Source organism: Anabrus simplex, chromosome 10 (assembly GCF_040414725.1).
Source record: "Anabrus simplex isolate iqAnaSimp1 chromosome 10, ASM4041472v1, whole genome shotgun sequence".
In the NCBI taxonomy this organism is placed as follows: Eukaryota; Metazoa; Arthropoda; class Insecta; order Orthoptera; family Tettigoniidae; genus Anabrus; species Anabrus simplex.
The window spans coordinates 83,328,540-83,352,078 of NC_090274.1; the positions used below are offsets into that span (position 1 = coordinate 83,328,540).

Below are 23,539 nucleotides of genomic sequence, written 5' to 3' on the forward strand. Positions count from 1 at the left end.
CACAGGATGTAGCGCATATAAGATGGTCTGGCATAACCGCAGGCTTCATAGCCTGAGCCACGCCATATAAAACCAGTCAATAAATCAATAGAGTCTGTAGATTGTGACATTAGAACAGTTCTTCTATCAGTTCAGTCGTTCGCTTCCGAATTAAAGGAACTCATATCTGAATTTCAAGAATCACACAGCCACATATTGCAAGGTCAGATTAAAATGGCCCAAATTCAGGAAAAATTCAGTGAATCATTTAAGTATGATATTAGTAAAATCAATAACGAAATACGACTTATTAAAACTACCCAAGGAGAATTTGATAAGCGTTTCACTGGACAGTTAGAAAACACAAATACCACAAATAACAGTCTTTTGCAGAAATGTTAATGATCTCTAAACGGATCTACAAGCTGAAATCAAAACCTGAGACACTGTATTTCAGTCTAAAGTAAAAAGTCTATCTGAAGAGATGACACAAATTAAACAAAAGGAAAACCTATCATTTTCATCAAGCCGTGCTACTTAAAAGGATATGTCATATACAACAACTCTTATTAAGATCCAAGACGACAAACCAACTAAATTTTCCGGACGAGGTGAGTACACAGCCCGGGAAATTTCACGTAACTTTGAAGATTATTTTCAGGACGACGGAATAGGTCAGGATAGAAAACTCCGTACAGTCTCTAAGTTACTGGAAGGCAGAGCTCTCTCGTGGTTCATCGCATTTAAGAGTAGTTTTGATACCTACGAGGATTTTATGAAAGCTGTTCTAAACTGTTTTTTGGATACGGAAACCCAACATCTTGTAAAAGTGCAATTATACTCCAGAAAGTATAATTCTTCAGTCAATACGTCCCGATACTGTGATTATCTTCTCATACAACTTAAGAAAATGCAATTTCTGGATGCTCCACTGCCGGATAAAGAGCTTATCCAGATCATGACTTTGCAATTCCCGTCACATGTACAGGAGATACTTGTAACTGCTAACATTCGGACCATAGAACACTTAGATGCCACAATAAGGAGACCTGATACTGCTAACAACCAGTTAACTCCTAAAGAGGGCTGGACTAAAGATATTTCTACCAATTCTCCCGAGATCAGAACGCCTGATTGAGAGAACGTATAACCGAGAGAAGAGAGGCGGAATAACACAACCTCTCTCAGTAGGTATCGTGGATTTCCAAGACGCCAGAATCATGGTGAAGTTCCCTATAGGAACAGACCTTCTTGGAGAAAACAGGAGGAAGCTCCAGAAGAAAAATAGAAGAGCAGACCTAGAATGCAGGTGGGAAAGAATCGAACCTAACGATGACCCTGGAGCAACTTCGTTGGAATACCAGCAGCATATCAGAGCACAAGAGAAGTCTAGTCATGATATTAAATGTAATCACTTTAATTGACTCTGGAGCGCAATCCTCACTTATATCTGACAAACTGATTGAATCTTTGAAGGATAATAACGATATTTTGCTAATGCCAGTTGCATAACTGAAGGTCCAAGGAATAATTCCAGATAAAATATCAAATGTAGGATGCAAGCTTTAGTAGAATTTTACATCAGTGGAAAGTCATTTGAGCATATTTTTCTTGTAGTAGCACGTATCAACTATAATATTACTTTAGGGTCAGACTTTATGATAAAATATAGAGGAACCATAAATTACGACGCCAATCTTGTAAGTTTGAGCAATGCTGATTCTCTAGAGCTACAGCTGGTGGATCATGGGGACATGGAGACTGAAGAGATTGGAACCCCTGCCGGAGAGGTCGGTCTGACTATGTATTACCCGCTGAATGCGAGGATGCACTAGCCGAAGCAATGGTTGTTACGAAGGGTGAACCACAATAGGACAAAGAAGAGTCTGTACTTGACGAAAACTCCATAGTCGGTCCCTAGAATTTTATATCCATATCCAGTGTGGCTGAAGACCCAGAACTCGTAGCCGGATTAGGGAAAGCTGGACAAGAGGTATTCAACATCTATCGAAGTGTATTTGATGACCAACTCGTTGAAATGAAGGGTTTCGTATAATACCTTAATGTAACTGATCGTTCCCCTTATAATAGAAAGCCGTATCCGATTCCGAACAAGTTTAGAGACGAAGCTAAAGTCCTTATCCAGCAAATGAAGGAAGATAACAACATTTCGCCTTGCGTTACGCCTTATATCAACCCACTGGCAATTGTTCACAAGTCTAACGTTCGTATTAGGTTATATCTTGAGGCTCGCGTCTTCAACGAGAGATGGGTTCTCGAATATGATCGTCCTCCTCTATTGAAAGACATCATCAGACGATAGCAAGGATGGATGGTACCCTAGGGGGTGTATACAAGGTCTCCAACCTCAAGATATATGTCCAGAAACAAAAACGAGCAAAAGGAAATCCTTCGAGTTTTCTTTAGCCACTGAGGGAGGAATATGTACTAGGAAGCATTAACGGCCTGGAACATTATTGTGTAATGTCAATTAACTGCAACGATACGGCCCGACGTGCGAAGAACTGCAACGGCACGGCTCAGGCAGGCAAACAGCGAGCTATTAACGTCAGAACTTCCACGTTGGAGATTGACGTCATGATCACGTGAACAACGCATGATTGCTTTAGAACATACGAGAAGTACTTTCACTAACATTTTATCCCATGGAGATATCAAATAATGTCATACACGATCTTGTAGTCCATGATTTAAACATCAACATGTGGAAATTTTATTAAAATTGGCCCTCGGATTTAAAAGTTATTCCACAGTAAAAATGGAATTTTATCGGAAGGGGAGGAAAGCTAACACAGCTGCACGATATAAAAGAACAGCAATCACGTACTCTGCTTCAATTATCTTCGGAATTGTAATCCAGTGAACAGTGTCGGTCTTAGAATTTTTTAAATTATTACTACAACTTGGTAATCTCATCATTTTTAAAGTGTTTAACAGTGCTGGTGATAGTAACTTACCTTACATTTTGGACTTTAACTCGAGTGAACTGGACTACATACAACTTATAATTTTCTTCTAGACAGAATAACTTAAAAAACATTTACAACTGATAAACGTGTGCAAGTTAAGGACATTTTCTTGTAAAATAATGTCTCGTTTACTAAAGCAGGCTATCTCATAATAGTGCTTTAATATACACATCTAATGACAATTTTGAACTATCAACGTATTGAATCTTTCGTCGCGAGTGCGTGATGTAGTACCGCAATCAGGACTTGTAAACAATCGCGAGATACAACATTCCGTCATTTGAATAGACTGTGATCTCAGTGTGAAAACACTTGTACATATCCTCCCACTGCTATTTTAAACGACGATTTTCAGAACAATAATTGTCAGCAATTTACTGCTGGTGTGGACTTAAGACGATACTGTGTTCGTAGTCTGAAGCAGGTCAGATAAGACGCTCGGTAGTTTGTATATCCAGCCAAAAACGCGTTAAAACCTGAGTGTCAATTATATTCATGTCTACCTGTCAATGTGGGATTGATGACATGGGACATGGGACGTGGTCTCAACTAGGGAGTTTAACGTGGTACCATGACACCGGCTGTCAAACATGCTATTCCCTGAACCGCATATCTTCACAAACCATTCCTGAATTCCAGATTATTGTTGATATGAGTGTTTTTCGGACTCTTTTTGAATTCCACAAGACTATCTTTTCATTGGTGGAATATTAGAATCAGTGGTTTAGATAGCAGTTCAACAAACAGTTTATTCACTCTTACTTGAAATCATAATATTCCAACAGTATTATCAGAATATTTAAACTTCTATTCGTAAAGAAATTATACGATCGAACTTTGTAAGACGAATCTCTTTGCGATATCCTTTTAAGTGTTAGATGTTTAAAGAGAGTCTAGTGGAGACTTGCACAATTTTAAGTGTTAATCATTTAGAAAACACTGTAGGGAAATTTTCTATATTGTCAAGTGAAGGAAACTTAATTTAAATTCAATAATTTTCTCTTTTCCCATAATTCAAACGAGTTCAAGAAAGAATTTTAAGAATTTTTAAAGGAAGAGGTTGTACTTTGAAATGAAATTCATTTAGGAATGACAGACATTCGCCACAATTAATTTGATATTAAAACTTCAAGACGAAATTGAGTCCGTTTATTAAAGTATTTTTTGATGAAGCAAATAATAGGGAAAATGCAAGTCCTACTCAATGAAATGAATAAATTTTGTCTTCAAAATCAGCTATTATTTCTATCAGCGAATACATCTCTCTGTACCTGCTCCATAAGATCCGTTCACCCCTTTGTTGAATCTCAAGCCCTTATTCCTTATTCCGTATATTTTCCCGATACAGTACATGCGATTTAGTGTTAATGACTATGGCAGCATCCTTCCAAATTCTGTGCGAGATGGCCCCAATTCCATCTCTTCTAGGATATCTTCTGATATGACTAGAAAATATATCTAATTTTATATTTGGTTTTCAGTCCCATTCTTTCTCTGACATAAGGAGCGAGGAGCCCATTCTCAGTACAGACTTTGGTATTAACAATCTTCTGCCGCTAGAAATCTTTCTTAAACATTAGTGAAATTTTGAAAGTAACTGTAAGACTGGCAGGTAATGAATTATCATGTTCATTTGTTGGTGACTGTATTTGTAGATACGTGTTATATGCATACTTAATATGCCTTATTTTCCACAGGAAAATATTGAACATGTATCAGATATGGTAGTTCTGAAAAATGAAGTTAAATCAGAGTTAACAGAGCCAGGGTCAACACAGGAAAATACTCTTGAGGTAATGTACATAATTTGATAATCCATCTACAGGTAATGAAAATAGTTTAAAAATGGTTCAACAGATATCAGTTGTTAACCCTTCATTTCAATGCATACGATTGATAGCCCTATGGAAAATATACTTTTTTATGACATTGACTGTTTACTTCGCTAATTTTCATTTTCCTTCAAGTTGTTCCACGATCTTGCTTTATGTATTGTGTAGCAGTTAGGATTACCCGAAAGACCAGTACCGTGTTATCATTTGTGACCTGGTATCATTCTTACTAATACTTTTGACTTCGTAAATATTTTCGAACACAGAGTTGCTATAAGATACATTTTTTTACTCTTACTGGATACTTTACTTGTTGCATCCAAATGAAACACCTTTGTAATCTTATTGATTATATTAATTATTGATTTCTAGATAATACAATTATTTGTAGGTATAAGTTGCATGGGATATGTTTGCTTACTATGAGCTATCACTTTTATACTACACATATTGTAGCCATCTCGTGGCAAGCAAAAAATATTCTTATTCTTCCTAATATGGTCTGTGGTGTTACTAGTGTATTGTGACTTATAGTATTACTTAAACTTGCAATGAATAAATAAACGCTTCACGAATGAGAGCCTTTCTGTTTCATACTTCATAACAGATACTGTTTGTGAATAGTCCTTGTATGTTGACCGTTACTCACCTGAACATTCGTTACATGAATGAATCCGTCACAACCAGGATACCCATTTGATCACTGCCATCGTCCACTGCATAGCATTTGTGTCATCTTCTTTCAGTATGACTATGTTGTTAGGGGGTATTTCAATGGGCCAAGGACACAAATATGAATACAGTAAAACAACAAGAAACAACATCAAAGCACAAAATTACTTATTTGGAGCAGCAGCATATGAACATAAAGCATGGAAGGGGCCCAGGATAATAGACAGTTAAGAGGGCAAGATCTTAAATTACCACTTAACTAGTTGCCAAGTCGAAGTAACCAGCACTACCAAATGAAGAGACACAATTAGAATTGGAGTTAAATATTTACTTAATGAATAAAGATTTAAATTTCATGAATATCTACAATTGAATTACCATTTCAAATGAATAAAATTACAAGAAATTTGATAACTAATAACTTTAAATAAGTTACTAAATAATATAAAAGTTAACCAATTCTATAAAACAATAAGGATACTGAAAGGTCGATAACTTTCTAGATTATTACTACGAACCTGAGACCATTTAAAAAAATTAATATTTAATTTTAAAATATACCTTTCTAAAAAAATAGAATACTGGCCAGTAACTAAGTATTAATCTGATTAAATTGAACTTTGTTTCAATTCATTCTTACATGAATGTTTAAGCAATTACGGAAACACAGACACAAGCACACTCAAAATGTGACTCGAACAGCAAATAAAATCACATGTATAAATAAATAAATTTAAATGACAATAATAAATGGTAGAAAAATTTCCCAAACCAATTACAATATTACAAGGGAAAAACATATTAATGGTCCACAATTAACAGAACAATGTTACACGAACTGAAGCATACAGCTACCCGAGCCAATCTATCATTAATCATTAACAGGCAAGGCCTGCCAAAATTAAAGCATCCACAAGATAAGGGATAAGAACTTAGTGACACAACAAATAAATAATGGAATGTTAAAAAACAAAACACGGATGTGAATAAGACATGTGAGCATGAACCAGAGGAGAATAAAGAACAGGAGAAACAAATTTCAGTTCCCTAGAATGGCCTAGCTACAGAAGATAAATAAAAATAATTATTAATACATTGAATGATAGTTGAATTTACAGAGTATTTAATAGGTGATCAAAATTGTTATAACATTTAAAGTGAGGGGCTTTGGAAACAGCATGATGTGTATATGAGGGATAATCAAAATTAGACCCCAGAACAGCGAAAAGAATGATCCCATAATGATAAATAAACCAACACAGGGCAAAACACAAATTTACAGCACGATTAGAGATCACATAACAAAAACAAGGAAAAATAGAATGAAATACACCGGCCAAAATTTAATAAATATAATAATAATAATCATAATAATAATAATAATAATCATAATAATAATAATAATAATAATAATAATAATCAAAACCAAGGAAAATATGGAGGCGAAAATTTAACACAAACAATAATCTCAATGAAACAATTAGAATGACATTAACACTCATAGGCACAAATTACCTCTTGGTTTGGTTTTGATAAAAATCTAGACATGTTAATATGATATTTTTAACCTAATTACAATTGTTTGTTGAGAATATTATTCATTAGGTGGACGTAAAAGTTGTTGCCGAAATTTCCTACGATCGGTAGGCTTAATATTAGTAACGTCACATGATGATTGATGGCTTGTTACTTCAATTTATGGTAATAACTTCAACTAATCCATGGCAGCAGATATTCAGCATGAGTTTGGGAAGTCAAATTACATTTTTACTGTAGACTATCCAAAATAATGTTATCCAAAATTAACGTATTCTGGTCTCATTCAAAGGTACACACAGACAGCAATTTAATGCTCACATGGCTTTAAATAAAATAAAAATTGAAAGGTAATAACTGGAAATAAAAAAATAAGGCTTAGCCTTAATCTTCAAGCACATTAACCTGGAGTATTTAAATCCATTCCCCAGATACTCCAATATGTCTTCCAACAAACACGACATGGGCCGTCCATCATGGAGCTCGGCTGAAGCACAATTCAGTGGCTAGCCGGAAGCTCCGCGCGCCAGTATTGATATTCTATGAAACTGGTTGTGATTATTAATAGTCAGCAATAAAGACAGGAACTGATATTGTTACTAAATAATGTAAATCATACGTACCTAAATATGCTTCAAGCTCTATCAAAGGAATGGGCCTATAGGTTTTCCTTTATCTACAAAAAACCTCTCCATTTCACAATATATTTCCACTCATGTATTTTCCAGCATTTTATGAAGGACGAGTAACTTCACTGCCAACATCTGGGAATCACCTGTCCTCTGAAGAGCATATCTCGTGGGTCCAGGGGCTGTTCTCATTATGTTACCCAATCTGGAATACACATAATTGAAATGTACGTTTCTCTGAAGTGTTATAAATATAACCTACTGAAATCTTGATGAGCTTATAGGCCTATAGATATAGGTTGTACATAATGTAAACGAAGCAATAACATAGTCCATATTACTGTAGAATGCTGATTTTGCGTGACCTAGATTTAGCATAAACCTGCATTTAACAGAAGAAATTTCCAGTGCTGAAAATTATTCCATATGCGCAATATAATTTTATATTCGATTTCACGTCATTCAAAATGGGCAAAACTCGCTTTTAGCGTTCAGGAAATGCTAAAATTCTCAAATATTTATTTCTATTCATTTTAGTTATGGGAAATTAAGAACCTGTGCAAAAGACGCTATAAGCTTGCTAAGCATGGTTCAAGCAAGAAGAGGAATTTAGAGACTGGCAATTAGGGCTGAAGTGAGATGTTGGACTCCAATACCCATCAAACCGCGGCCGTTGTAGTAGAAGAGAACCCCCGTTTTAATAACAGTGTTATTATAACCTTCAAAAGTTCCTATACTATACTGTGCAATATCTGCCGGTTACAATGAGAACCCTTTTACTCGTTCATCCATTATCACGGGCAAATTCGGGCATGTTAGTTTTATCCGTTATCAGTATTCGTACACTCTACTCCAGCGTTTATATTAAATGTGATCAATCATCTCCCGCATCGATTCCTCGCTACGTGCGAGCGAATCGATCTTCTCACAACTGCGACTGGTGTACTATACATCTCGGGATAACATGTTCTTGCAATAACTGCAATGACAGCAGTTGTTTACTCCTTAGAAATAAACGCGTAAGTGAATGATTTCTTAATTGTAATACTATGTACTGAAATAAAATAAGAATATGATACTTCTCCTTCTGAAGATACAGTGTTGTGTATAACTAATTTCATAGGTTAGATTATGTTCTTATGCATCTTGTTAAATTTCGAAAGGCTGTTTCCATGAAAATTAGTAGTAAGAATTGTATCATTATTCTACAGGGAGCTTGAAATATGTTTTCATAATATGTGTGCGGTAACCCTATGTTAGGTGACGCCGTTTGGAATAAGAGAATGGAAATATTTGCCACAATCCATTGGATTGGTACTATTACAGTTCTTAAGAATGTAATGGAATATGTGTGTTCAGACTATTTTAATTTGAAAATACGTGCCAATGAATAAGCTGCTACTAGAAAGACATCTGCGAATATGTCTAAACAAACCCATTGCTGTTTCATACCAATGTTAATGTGGTTTTTGCAAGTGTACCCTTAAAATGTGTTAATATCTTTAAGGCGCTTGATATTAAATTAACGAGCATGGTTCTTAACCTAGGGAGTTGCTTTATCATTGGAGTTGGTACAGAGAGGGGTATTGTTATCAATTTTAGAGATTCTTTTGATAAATTGAGTTTATTGATCATCGAAAGCAAGTTCATATCACCTTCGTACAGCAGCATGGAAGTGTCGTGGCTGCTTGTACCTCCAAGTCCTGGCATGGCGTTGGGCATCGCCTGGGCAGGGACCACGCCTGCTCGGATGAGGAGTTCTGGAATGTCTCGAGATTCTGGAATGTCTCGAAGATTGGCACACGTTCCTGGGTTCGATTTGAGACGTAATTCACAATTGAGTTTTCTGCACGGCACTCCACACATTCATGGCACTGTCTGAACAGATATGACCTTTTAATTATGGTCACTGCACTCTAGATATTAAATCAAAACGTTCTGGAATAATCACTCGAAGGACAAGATGATTTCGACTTCGTACCGGTAGAAATGCAAGTTCATAATGCAAGCTTACTGTAAATTGGAATGTTCTAGAGGATTATAGTCACCATAGTTCTTAATGCATAGTTTCTGAAGATTTAAAACACATTGGCAATGAACTGAATAAATAGCACTCGGAAACTGTCTTGTTCCGTCAATAGGCGAAGTGAATAGCCATTAAAGAAACTAATATTTGGAAGAAAAAGTCTGATTTCATAAATTATGGATTCACTCAAAATACTGGAAAGTTCTAGGCTTTCTGGGAACGCGACATGCGTATTCTGAATTGTCACAGTCTTTAATGAGGATAAGAATAAAAACACAAGTCCCAGTGCAGCACTTGGTAAGTATTGCATATTTCACAATTAAACGTAATGTTGAACGTCCCCTAAGTTTCACAGTCTTTACAAGACGTAAATTCAATGAGGCACTTGGGAAAACAAGTCATATCGTTCACACGAAAGTTTATGTTGGTAGGGCACAAGTTCATCCTACACGCTCGGAAAATGTCAATGTTCCAGAAATTGATTCACAAAATACAAGTTCGAATAAGTTCGAAACGCAAGTTCAGTGTGGTACACAACACTCGTGAAAATTCAAAGTCCTTTCAATCCTCGTCGAATAACTAAGTCCCTATGTGGCACTTCAAAAAATAACAAAGTCCCAATGTGTAGAAATAACAAAGTTCCAATGTGTCAAAATACTAAAGTCCCAACACGACACTCGAAGAAAATAAAGTTCCGATGTGTCAAAATATTAAAGTCCCAAGACGACACTCGAAGAAAATAAAGTTCCGACGACAATGTTCCAGCATGTCACCTTAAGAAAATAATAAAGTCTTACCGTGACACTTGGTGGAAATAACTAAGTTCCAATGAGACGCTTCAGAAAAATAACAAAGTTCCTATATGGCACTTTAAGAAAATATCAAAGTCCAATCACGACACACGAAAAATAACAAAGTTCCAATGTTTTAATATGACTAAGTTCCAACACGATGCTCGCAGAAAATAACAAAGTCCCAATCAGGCACTTCAAGAAGATGATAAAGTCCCGACACAACACTTAGAGAAAATACCGAAGTTCCAATACTTGGATTTCGAAGACTGTCAACTAGAAGTTCGACACACACAATACTCCTCCTGTCACCCGTGTCACAGAGACGGCGGAGTGACAGATACTGAATTCGTAGGTCGGGTGGTCCTCCTTTTACACACGTTCGCATGGAAGTGTCTAGAACCCGGGTATTATCTGCCCTTATAACTTCTATAATACTCGGTGGTTTTTCTTGAAATCTTGACAGATGACGTCCATTGTAATGGTTTTTAAGATGGCAGTGTCGAAATAGCGATAAAGTAGCGCAAAATGTACTTTTGAGGTTAAGCTGGAACATTACCATATATGGTTGCGGATAGCTGGCTTACGACGGCCACGTCACTCGCTGGGTACGTCACTGCGTTCGGCGGGCTGCCTACCTTCCACCTCGCGCGAAGTTCAACAAACATACTTCGGACTTCTCTCGTAGCGGCGTTCCCGGTACAGTATATTTCCCTTCTTTTATGGAAAATCATGTATAACGCTATAAGGAAAACGTTAAACTGAACCGATTTGCATTTCCTGACAAAAATTTGTGAAATGAAGCACAGACTCTAACTAAAATACAGTATGTAGAATATATAATTATCTCCTCCTTTTATTGCTCTCATTGTGCAAGTAATGTATTGAACCCTTGAACTTACCATTCCATCGTTGGTCGGCCACAGCTGCTACAGTAGACCAATATATAACTCTTAAATCATGGGTCGTTGCGGGAAGATATTCGGTCACGATCTTAACCAAACGATGGGATTCAGAAGAGAGCCTAACTACTTGAAATGAGGAGCAAATATGTGCTTACTGACTTTTATTAAATTCGAAATGGCACGACAACATTGTTATTTTAATATAAATCCATGAAAAAAAATTATAAATCATTTATTATTGAAGTTTCAAACGCAGTCACATTGCATAGCGTTGATTTATTTCTCACAATTATCGAGGAGTTGCTTCGGAGAAAGTAATAAATTAGTGGACAGCGAAACTGAAAACTGAAAAAGGAAAGACCTGAAAACCGGGCACGTATTACTCCAAATTAATCCACACGATCCGTGGAAAATCTGACTTTCAACAAGTAGAACGCCTGATTTCCTCTCAATTAAGGTTATCCACCAGTCGAATACCCTTGCGGATACGGAACACCCGCCGAATGGACCCTTAATCGAACCAAATTGACTATCAGTTGCTTTGGATAGGTTGCGAAATATTATGGGAAAGCATGGTGTTCACTACGAGTTAACAGCATCATTCACAATTGAAATAAAATTCCACCATGTATTTGTCATTCATGACACCCTTAAGTGATAAAATAATCCCGATGCTAAATGTGCATCACTCAAACAGCTGTTCGGAAGGAACCAACAACATGATCCGCGAGGATCTTACGTTACGTCATTCTGAAGGAACAAAACTGCGAAATGCAGGAAACACTTATTCATCACGCATTTGGAAGAAATGCCAAACACTGAAGTTAATTAAAAAGTGGTAAATCACTTGAAAAGTATTATTATCGAACCGATTTTCAGGTTAGAAATGATTATGTTACGCTTAATAAAATTACCAGTCCACATTGAAAAATACAACAAAATTAAGGAATTCTTTTCTTTTTAAACAATGACTACCATTACAGATCCATCTACTTATTGTTTGTCCCAACACACTACCTACAAAGTTAGCACTTAATCGAACTCAACTACGTATAAAGATGAAAGAACGACAAAGATTGAAAATAAAAATAATATTACTGGCTGACGAATCGAAACCACATTCGCAACTCAAGTCTCACACTAATACATTGAGTGTCAATGTGCACACTATCAAAACGAAACGGACGTCAGAACGACAAAAGAATTAAGTCCGTAAAATAAAATAAAATATCAAAGTTATTTTAACTCAACACGCATGGAGAATTACAGTAAAATATTTAATCACCATCAGGTCGATATCCAATGTTGGGCAACCCTCATTCGCCGATAACGGTCCCATATCTTAGGGAGCACCTTCCAGCTGTTGGAGCTGCGCACAAGTTGACCTCATTATTACCGATCTAACCCTCTTCATATTTCGTATTTTACTGTAGATGCTACCTTCGCCCAGGTCACTTCGCAGAAACAAAAAAAATCTAATCTGAGACTTGAGTATGTACAGCTGACATCCCACACCTATCGTCGGGCTCACTTAAAATCTGTACATCCTAACACTAATCTCTATGTACACGATACCTTCCTAATTCTATCGTCGAGCGTGAACTAGGACGTCTCATCATCAGTATACTCCAAGGATAACATGTGACGTCCTAAATCTATTGTCGGGCGGAAAATGGGTCGTATTATGCTTCCCCTGGCATATCAGGCGAACCAGCAATTTCAAACAAACTCTGACATTTCAGTAATAACCTGGTCAGACTAATAACACACAACGGAACAAAGTCTCTTACTATTAAAGAAACGCAAGTCGGAAAATGCAGTAAGTCTCTATCTCGTTACAAAACGTGAACTCGAAAATAAATATACGTGACGAACAATCCCCCAAATCAAACACGATCTCAGCATGCGCAATGAATTTTTAGGGAAGAAAAAATAATATCCCAACACCCGTCTACCATTTAGTGGATGTTGTCCAAAAATAATAATCATCACTACCGCATTGGAAACCCTCAAATCGTCTACCGTCAATTTCAAATATTTATATCTATGACTATCCAGTGAAACGAAATTCAATAAATTTATACGGTCACACAACACCAACCGTGTATTCTAAATGCTCTTTTATCCTTGAGGTCACATTATCCTACTATTCATACTGACTTTACGTAACTAGTCACTTGACTTTTACTACCAAGATTTTTAATCTTCACTAGAATCGTTTTTCACTTGGGATCTTACTAGAAATCTACGGTGCCTCACACAGTAGTCGTCTCAAATTTCGGATTGTTAGCGGAATACACTACAGCCTGCCACAATACAGACTGTCTCACAAATCCTTCCTCGGCAAACATAGCCTGTCTCAAAACTCATTCTCCTCGCCTTATCCCAGCGGTATTACTTAAAATCCAGGCTCCCTTTCACCTTCAGTATTCCTATCACTCTCATCTCCACATGTATAAATTCTTCACTCTCAATCCATTTTTCTTATATTTCCAAGAACCTTTTCACATTTCTATCCTCATGTAAAAAGCAATAACCATTATAAAATACACCTCTTTATTTTACTGTTACTACAACTTTCGGACCTCGAGAATACAAGAACACACCGCGATTTTCCGTATCATCGACATACACGATTCACAAAATTTTACTTCCCATGAATAAAACACAACTCGATCGAATTTCACTGAAATTTTCGAAATGCCTGCGATCCTTGTAAAACATACTTGTTAAATGCACTTTTAACATAGGAAAATTTTTATCCCGCGGTAGACATTATTATTATTATTATTATTATTATTATTATTATTATTATTATTATTATTATTATTATTATTATTATTATTAATATTAATATTATTAATTTCGACAAAAATTTCTGAATTCAAATGATACTTGAAATTTAAGACATTCGCCACGACTACTTTACCATTATCGCTTTCCTAATTTTCCTCACTTTGGACAATATCTCATAGAACATTAACACCCGATTTAAACGTCGCATTTACAGTTTCTTGACGTGAAATTTTACAAAACTAAAGATTTTCACACGATGACCAAAATTATAAAACTTCTCGCCTGATAATTACAAATATCAACCCGACACACGTCTTAAAAAATTGGTTGGGACAAACAAAAAAGTTTAACCACAACATAATACAAAATATAGACAGACCTGCATTGACGTCATCTCCAGTATTCTGGCTACATTTTCGCCAGCTGACCGCATGCATAGCCGCACATTGGTACAAAGAACATCATCTTCTCAAACATATCAATCTTACAAATACTGCCTTTTCACGCGTTGTTAAATGACAACACAAATCACGCACTTTCTTCGTTATAATTTGTACAGCACACCTCCTTCGTTCTGCAGTCGACTGCGACTGTCTCCCTTCTCCCCAGAGTCGGCTTTCAGTCACCCTAATACAACAGGTGTTCAACAGATAACGAAATCAGAGCTACTCTGACTAGCTTCCCAACTCCCTTAACACTTTCCAACACACACGAGGTGATACAATAACATCTGCTATGTACTTTAACAGACGCCTATGCTTTCACAGTTTGTCGGCTAAAGTTCTGAAAATTTCTATCACCTTCCCTTTTTAACAGAAGATGTGGACCACAGCCACGAACATGTACTAAGCTATTTGTAGATCAATCTTATACAATTTTCTGCTGACGACGGGCGTAAGCTTCCACTGCTTCAGAAACCAGACCGACACTGAGAAAAATGCAGAGAGGGGTTTCTTTTATAGTCTTACAGTAGGAGTGACGCTACTCACACCACTACGCTTGATTACGTAATCTGCTAATATCGCGTCCAAGAGACCGATTTTCATGAAACTTGTTCCAGAATTCCGGACAGACTTGTGATTTATTTAGATGTTAATCTCATAATTTTACCACACTCGCAACAGGTGAAATAAATTATTTCTGCCCGGGCGTTTAGCGGGTTTTCTTCATCCATTGACCTTGGCACGTGGAGCTAGTCCACTGATCTGACGCTGATTTGTACTTAGGCTTAACTGCATTTATATTTAACCCTGGGGGTTCTGTCTCCACGTAGGTTTTAAGAATAATTTGGACTATTTATTGCTGTATTTACTGTGTTGCCAAAATCTCTCGTTACGCAGAATTCCGTGAATTTGAAGAATTGTTGGGTACTCGAAGTCCACCGAAGTGTCACGGTACTTCACGAGCTTACCGCGGGTGAGTTCCTTCCCACGCGACAGCGAGGCTCTGGAAGTGCAACATGGCTGCTCTCAAAAATAAAAGTAGCTCGTTATTTGAAATAAATATTGAGAAAAATAAAAATATATGGATGTTAATACACGCAAAGATCTCTGGAAACGGTATGCTTCCTACTGAAACCTCGATTTAAAGTATACCCTATTTAAGGTTAAAATAATCAGGTACCTGTAGAAACATTACATAGGGGTTCTACTGTATATGTTGAATGTACCTTACACGTGATTGTCAATAGGGTTATTTTCTCCATTCTGTCCTATTTCGAGATATGTACCCATCTTGTTGTACAGTCAACCTCATCTTGTATTTCATTATCAGATACTTTGAGCTCATCATTTTCTTCTCCCTCGAGGGAAACATGATCTTCATCATGAGTTTTTTGGGAAACGAAATATCAGGATCAGCGAATGATCATCAGCTTTCTCTTCATATTCACTCTCACTAATTTCATACATAATTTCTCACATATCCGCTGCTGACCTGCCATATTTGAACACTGAAACAATGAACAGATTATTACTTTCCTTACTTAAGTACTCCATAGTCATGGAGGTAGTTTCTATGGTGACCAGCATGCAGGGAAGCATTGAAATGAATGGATGGGTCCATCAACCCATTCATCATATATTTAATTTATTGAACAAGTAGAGAAGTCATCAACTGAAAAATATTTTAAAGTCATGTCATAACTACTAACGAGATGAGCAAATACACAAGGCTTTTTGCATATAGTGTCCACATTTTATCACCTACACGCAATTGAATATTAAATCTGGTTTGATTCGATCCACTCAGAGTAGAAGGGATAAACAGCGTAAAGACGAGCCTTACTGAACATGCCCAGATGATGATAATATTATCTAAGCACAGCTTATTCGTGGATTCAAGAATGTGCTTCACATACTCCGATGCAATCAGCTTAAGTTGTACAGTATGGTGACCTTGGATTCGATCATGGCAATATGTTTTTATGGTTTTCTTTGTCTAAACTTTCAGGGATGAGGTGATATATTGAATTTTTTTGTATTCGAATGAGGCTTTAATTTATGGTGGTCATATTTTCGAAAATGCCCTCGAAATATAGTCTCGTCGAAACTTGGTAATTTTGTTTTTGGAAGCCAGACCTTTGCCATATTTACCAATTCTCTTGATTTGAACACAGTGAAACCTCGTTAAGACGTTTCTGCAGGGGACAAGGAAAATGAATGTGGTAAGCAAGAAAACGTACTACTGAATAAATGTATAAAAATTATCGAACAGGGATATCGAAACAGTACATACGATTTTCCGACATATTCGGATTTCTCGTCGTATATCTACGGGTACAGCGAAACTCTGTAAGGAGAGACTATTGTGATGTGAAAAAACACGAGAGAACACATATGAGACCTTTTCTGCTGTGGCTTATAACATTAAAATTGTACACCGGAAAGTGTTAAGAACAACAAATATGAAAATATTTGAATTTGGCACATAAAAACATCGAACTATTATTGCATATCTCACTCTTTCTAAAACAAATGCTAGAGAAAACATTTTATTTCGGACCAGTGGGTGGTCAACTTCACACGATTATGTTGCGGATGTAGGCTACCGCGCGACAAATATTTGCTACCCGTCATTGTGCAACTAAACAGGAAATACATTTCTAACTTTTGAATCGAATCTGAAATACAAGCACAAACAGGCTGATAGTGTTATTCAGCAGTTTCATTGCCGACCGGCAAGCAAAACTGAGCGTTTCTGAGGCTCCTTGAAGGTGAAATTTATTCTGTGAACTTAAAGAATTCAAGACCTTGTCGAGTTATCACGCAACTGCGGGCAGGGCTCTTACCGGAGTTTGAAATCACGTTCCTTCCACAAGGGATGACAAATAACATTTTCAGGACTAGGAAAATATAATCGTACTAAGCAGTAATAGCAAAAATTAGTGACGTGCTAAGTGACGTATTTTATATGGATTTAATACGATGAGCATTGGGACTTCGAATTTACGTCGTGCTAAGTGAGAAAAGGTGTAAATGAGGAACGCTCTAACGATGTTTCACTGTAATACTTTGCTTCAGTTCCATTATTATTTGGTACTGGATTTATGGAGGTTATCATTTTTGCCTCCAGTAAGTCTTAAAGATCTTAGAAGCCTTTTATATACACTGACTGACAGAGCAAATGCAACACCAAGAAGGAATGGTCAGAACTTTATGCCAATTGCAGGGTAGACTGACGTCACTGAGGTGTGCTCATGATGTGAAATGCGCCGCTGTGCTGCGCACGTAGCGAACGATAAATGGGACACGGCGTTGGCGAATGGCCCACTTCGTACCGTGATTTTTCAGCCGACAGTCATTGTAGAACGTGTTGTCGTGTGCCACAGGACATGTGTATAGCTAAGAATGCAAGGCCGCCGTCAACGGAGGCATTTCCAGCAGACGGACGACTTTACGAGGGGTATGGTGATCGGGCTGAGAAGGGCAGGTTGGTCGCTTCGTCAAATCGCAGCCGATACCCATAGGGATGTGTCCACGGTGCAGCGCCTGTGGCGAAGATGGTTGGCGCAGCGACATGTGGCACGTGCGAGGGGTCCAGGCGCAGCCCGAGTGACGTCAGCACGCGAGGATCGGCGCATCCGCCGCCAAGCGGTGGCAGCCCCGCACGCCACGTCAACCGCCATTCTTCAGCATGTGCAAGACACCCTGGCTGTTCCAATATCGACCAGAACAATTTCCCGTCGATTGGTTGAAGGAGGCCTGCACTCCCGGCGTCCGCTCAGAAGACTACCATTGACTCCACAGCATAGACGTGCACGCCTGGCATGGTGCCGGGCTAGAGCGACTTGGATGAGGGAATGGCGGAACGTCGTGTTCTCCGATGAGTCACGCTTCTGTTCTGTCAGTGATAGTCACCGCAGACGAGTGTGGCGTCGGCGTGGAGAAAGGTCAAATCCGGCAGTAACTGTGGAGCGCCCTACCGCTAGACAACGCGACATCATGGTTTGGGGCGCTATTGCGTATGAATCCACGTCACCTCTAGTGCGTATTCAAGGCACGTTAAATGCCCACCGCTACGTGCAGCATGTGCTGCGGCCGGTGGCACTCCCGTACCTTTAGGGGCTGCCCAATGCTCTGTTTCAGCAGGATAATGCCCGCCCACACACTGCTCGCATCTCCCAACAGTCTCTACGAGGTGTACAGATGCTTCCGTGGCCAGCGTACTCTCCGGATCTCTCACCAATCGAACACGTGTGGAATCTCATTGGACGCCGTTTGCAAACTCTGCCCCAGCCTCGTACGGACGACCAACTGTGGCAAATGGTTGACAGAGAATGGAGAACCATCCCTCAGGACACCATCCGCACTCTTATTGACTCTGTACCTCGACGTGTTTCTGCGTGCATCGCCGCTCGCGGTGGTCCTACATCCTACTGAGTCGATGCCGTGCGCATTGTGTAACCTGCATATCGGTTTGAAATAAACATCAATTATTCGTTCGTGCCGTCTCTGTTTTTTCCCTAACTTTTATCCCTTTCGAACCACTCCTTCTTGGTGTTGCATTTGCTCTGTCAGTCAGTGTATATCACGTCCATGTACGTGAGACAGCCACTCTTTGAGAGGATGGTTGTGTAGTTGTACTAACTCGTAAAAAATCATTCACCACTACTACCACATTCCTTATTTTAAACCATTAATTCTGAAGTTCCTTAGAAATGTTGTAGTTTTTATATGAATATTCTCATTTTATTCAAGTAGTTCCTCTGTCTTCCACGTAGTACTGTAATGCACTGCTAGGTATTGTGTGACATCTGTCTTTGTTCCAAGGCCACGCAACAGCTGATAGTGTTCCAAGATTCTTTGCCATATACGTAATGTGTGGACGTTGGTATCATTGCTACTTGCGGTATATTGCAGGAATTGTCCATTTCAAACCGTGGCATGTTAGCTGCTGGTTAGGACAGTAGGGTGAATTTTGTGCAAGTTCTTTCAGGCTTTGCTGTTACGAATTTAGGGAGTTATCTTTACTATACGAAATTCCTGTACTAATGGGTAATACAAGGACATCCCCATCCATGTTGTCATCTGACAAGGAACAGCTTTGGTGGGACTAGACCGAATGCGATGGAAACTGTTAGGATTATGACTGAAGAGAGTAATCCTGCAAGTACTTGAAAGTAATGTAACCTAGAGTATCAAAGATATCGATTGTATTGAAACTACTGGTCGAGTTGGCCGTCCAATTAGAGGTGCGCAGCTGTGAGCTTGCATCCGGGAGATAGTGGGTTGGAGTCCCAATGCCGGCAGCCCTGAAGATGGTTTTTCATGGTTTCCGAATTTAACGCCAGGAAAATGCTGGTTCTCTACCTTATTTACGGCCACAGCCGCTTCTTTCCCATCCCTAGTCCTTTCCTAACCCATCGTCGCCATAAGATCTATCTGTGTCGGTGCGATGTAAAGCAAATTGTAAAGAAATATATTAAAACTCAGTAAGGTGCTCGGTGGAGACCTCTAGACATCACCTAACTCCTGTAATTTTTACACATTAGTCCACAGCGTGACAAAATGAAAGATTTTGAACACTCTTCGTGTTGTTTGTACTAATAAAATTTTATCTTAATAGCTTGCATGTTTATACACTGACTGACAGTGACAATGCAACACCAAGGAGGAGTGGTTCGAAATGCTCTGTCAGTCAGTGTAAATAAATGCAGTGTATATTTCAATCTTATAGCAGTTTCATAGTATTATTTGAAGTAACTCCACATAATATATATGAGTTGATTATGTTTGTAAGTACAGAAGATATTATGTGTAGAATCTTGTAAATAATATAAATTTATTAAGCATGAGCTGTGTGATTAATAGAAAAATTGTTCGTGTAAATTGTATAATACTGTGTTTGAGGAAAATGTCTTCTTTTCTTAATTTAAAGTTTAGTGCTTGTCAATAATGTATTCTTGTGTACCATTTGCCATCGCTGTAGATATCTCTTTTGAAAAATGAAGTGATTTTGATTTGATTCAATTTTATTTCACTGTTCCTTTCCATTCTTATATTTTTACTTTGGAATATAAATTAAGTAGACTCTTATTGTGCGAATATGAAATGTATTTTCTCAGCTATTTAATGTTTAGTCATATATGTTTTTATTCCCTTTTAATTATACTTTTCTTATTTTTTACTTATAGCCTTCCGAAGGTATTAAGGAGGAAATATTCACAGATCCGGGTTCAATTAACCAGCTGGTACCAAACATCAAAGAAGAAACAAAGTACGTCCACCACATACCCTACACAGTATGGAATATGCAGTACCTATTCAGAGTTGTGTTCAGTAGTGGAAGTTTTATATCCGAAAACTGGCCGTTTTCATCAGTTTAATCCTTTCTTTAAATTGTTACATTTAAACACTAATATCTTAAAATTATATAGGCTAATTTTATCTAAAATATTCAGGAACTTTTAGATCATATTTAATGACCCTTCATGCAGTTTTTTTCTAATCTATCTACAAAAAATCTCTGGTAGAGCTAGATATTTCTGAAGTGTATTTGTTTACAACAAATTTAAGCACATTTTACGAACATCACTATGTAGATCTGTATTGACACAGTTAAAACTAAGAAACATTGCTAGGTTTTGTTCCACCCAATCAATACACTACACTTTACAAATGAACTGTTTATTTAGGAAGAAAAAATATATCATTTTAGTTTAACCTTTCGATTCAAAACAAGGTCAACCATTTATGGTTAAGAAAAGAGATTAAATTTCTTTACAGAATGAAATCCCTTTTAAATGAAAGTTGTATCTTGAGGTCTGTGTAATCTACCACGTGATTTTATGGCTGATGAAGTCTTAAATAGAGACGAAACATGTTCCTAAATAAATAGTTCACTTGATGTGAATTGATTGGGTGGACCAAAACCTAGCATTGCTTGTTAGTTTTAACTGTGTCAATACAGATCTACACAGTGATGTTCGTAAATTGTGCTTAAATTTGTTTAAAAAAAATACACTTCAGAAATATCTACACAATGAAGTTTGTGAATTGTACTAATGAAGCCAACCAGGCTAAGAACGTTTTAAATAGGTTCATGAATCTCAAAATCAGATTAGCAAAAATTTCAAAAGACATAGCATTTTAAAAGAAATGTCTAGTAAGCAAAGTAATTCCCAAATTCTCATAACCTTCCCAAAGAAAAATTATATCATCTTAGTTTCACCTTTCGATTCAAAACAAGGTCAACCACTTGTGGTTAAGAAAAGAGATTAAATTTCTTTACAGAAAGAAATCTTTTTATATGAAAAGTTGTATTTAGTTGTATTTAGCTCATCTTGAGGCCCCCCTATGGCTGGTCCCTCTAGAATGGAATTCATTCCAATGTCATGTCGCAAATAAAATAGAATGCATCTTAAGTATATATATATATATTTTGCATTTCCCAAATAGACCTTAAAAAGATATTGGGTTCTTCCATTTTTTAACATTTTTTGAGTGTCTAATTTGAGTTTTGTAATTTAGCATGTGATTTAATGTCTGATGAAGTCTCAACTAGAGACGAAACATGTCCCTAAATAAATAGTTCACTTGTAAAGTGATGTGTGTTGATTGGGTTGAACAGAACCTAGAATTGTTTCTTAGTTTTATACCTTTAAGCAAGGGTGAAAGCTGTATTCGTTCTTTCACTGTCACCGAATAATTTTTTCACATTTTTATCATCTGAAATGCCATCTGCAACTATCACCTCCAGATATTCTCAGTAATTTTGTATGTTTGTATCAAGAGTGGTGCACAGAAAGAGGCATAATTGAAGATTATGAAATAAATATACAAATTCAAGATTGTTATTTTTTATGTACATTGCAAACAATATAATAATTCCAAACTAACATAGCTTCATTAATCAATATATTTATGGCTCAGTTCAATAGTGCAATAACACAAAGAATGTCATATTTTAAACTTTCCAGTTCTGTTGTGTTAAGTCAAATTTCTCCATTTGTGAACACCAAAGCAGATAATTTGCTGTAGAAATGAAACGTTCAGTTCAGTAGTCCAACATCTTTAGTACCATAGTTTTCAAATAAATCTTCCACATGGTTTTAAGCATAACAAGATATTGTGGTAGTGAAGTATCTTTGTTCCAGTGTTGCAGTCACACTTGCTGAATGTCGCCATTTCCCCACTTTTCATTTTAGTGCTCATTGTCAGTGAAGTGCTTGTACTGTGTTGACTGGAAACACATTAACACAATTAATATAAACTAATAAAATGGATAGCTACAATGGAAGATTTATATTTTGTGCAGGTTGCCTAAGAAATTTCCAGAATTCATCAGGTGAATTTATTATCTCGTAAAAGTAGGTAAAAAATAATCTAATGATATAAATTTATTTCAAAATTATTTTTATCAGTGACGTAACAGAGCAGCACACATGTATATCCTATTTTCAAACCTTTAATGCAGTAGTGTTTCTTGAACTGTAGGTGTGCCAATGGACTACTTGCTAATTCATTTATTGCTGTCACACCTTTTTTGGTTACTGTGTGAAACGATCTTTGATAATCCGTGGGAAATGATTGTTTAAGCTCGGGTTAGTGCTCTTAGCCGCGCCCATGTATTGGCAGCCTCTGCAATGGCTAGTCATAGCTTAAGGGTTGACTTCAAACCAGATTATTGATAGAAACTATGAAGTCTGAAAGGCTTATTTGATTTTGTGGGTAGTGAGAGTCTCCTCGTCTGTTACGTGATGCGTTGACTGCTTCCCACTCATCTCCCATCTGGCGCTGTGTTATCCTGACCTTCACAACCAGTGGCAAGAAATATTCATTTCATTCCTGAGAACTGCCCAGTGCACTCTCTCATTAGTCAAATTAGAACCATGCACACAACTGAGGAACGCCCAAATACGTCAACTCTTTGAGGTTGAATTT

At 37.3% G+C, this 23,539-nt stretch overlaps 1 protein-coding gene across 1 annotated transcript in view; it reads left to right on the forward strand.

Moving 5' to 3' along the window:
- LOC136882194 (uncharacterized protein PF3D7_1120000-like) overlaps nucleotides 1-21,528 on the forward strand; it is a 57,321-nt gene extending 35,793 nt beyond the window's left edge. The window contains exons 3-4 of the mRNA XM_067154755.2: nucleotides 4,667-4,762; nucleotides 20,791-21,528. Of these exons, the coding sequence (XP_067010856.1) occupies nucleotides 4,667-4,762; nucleotides 20,791-20,982 (288 nt within the window). The 3' untranslated portion in view covers nucleotides 20,983-21,528. The remainder of the gene's footprint in view (nucleotides 1-4,666; nucleotides 4,763-20,790) is intronic.
- The last annotated feature ends 2,011 nt before the right edge of the window (nucleotides 21,529-23,539 follow it).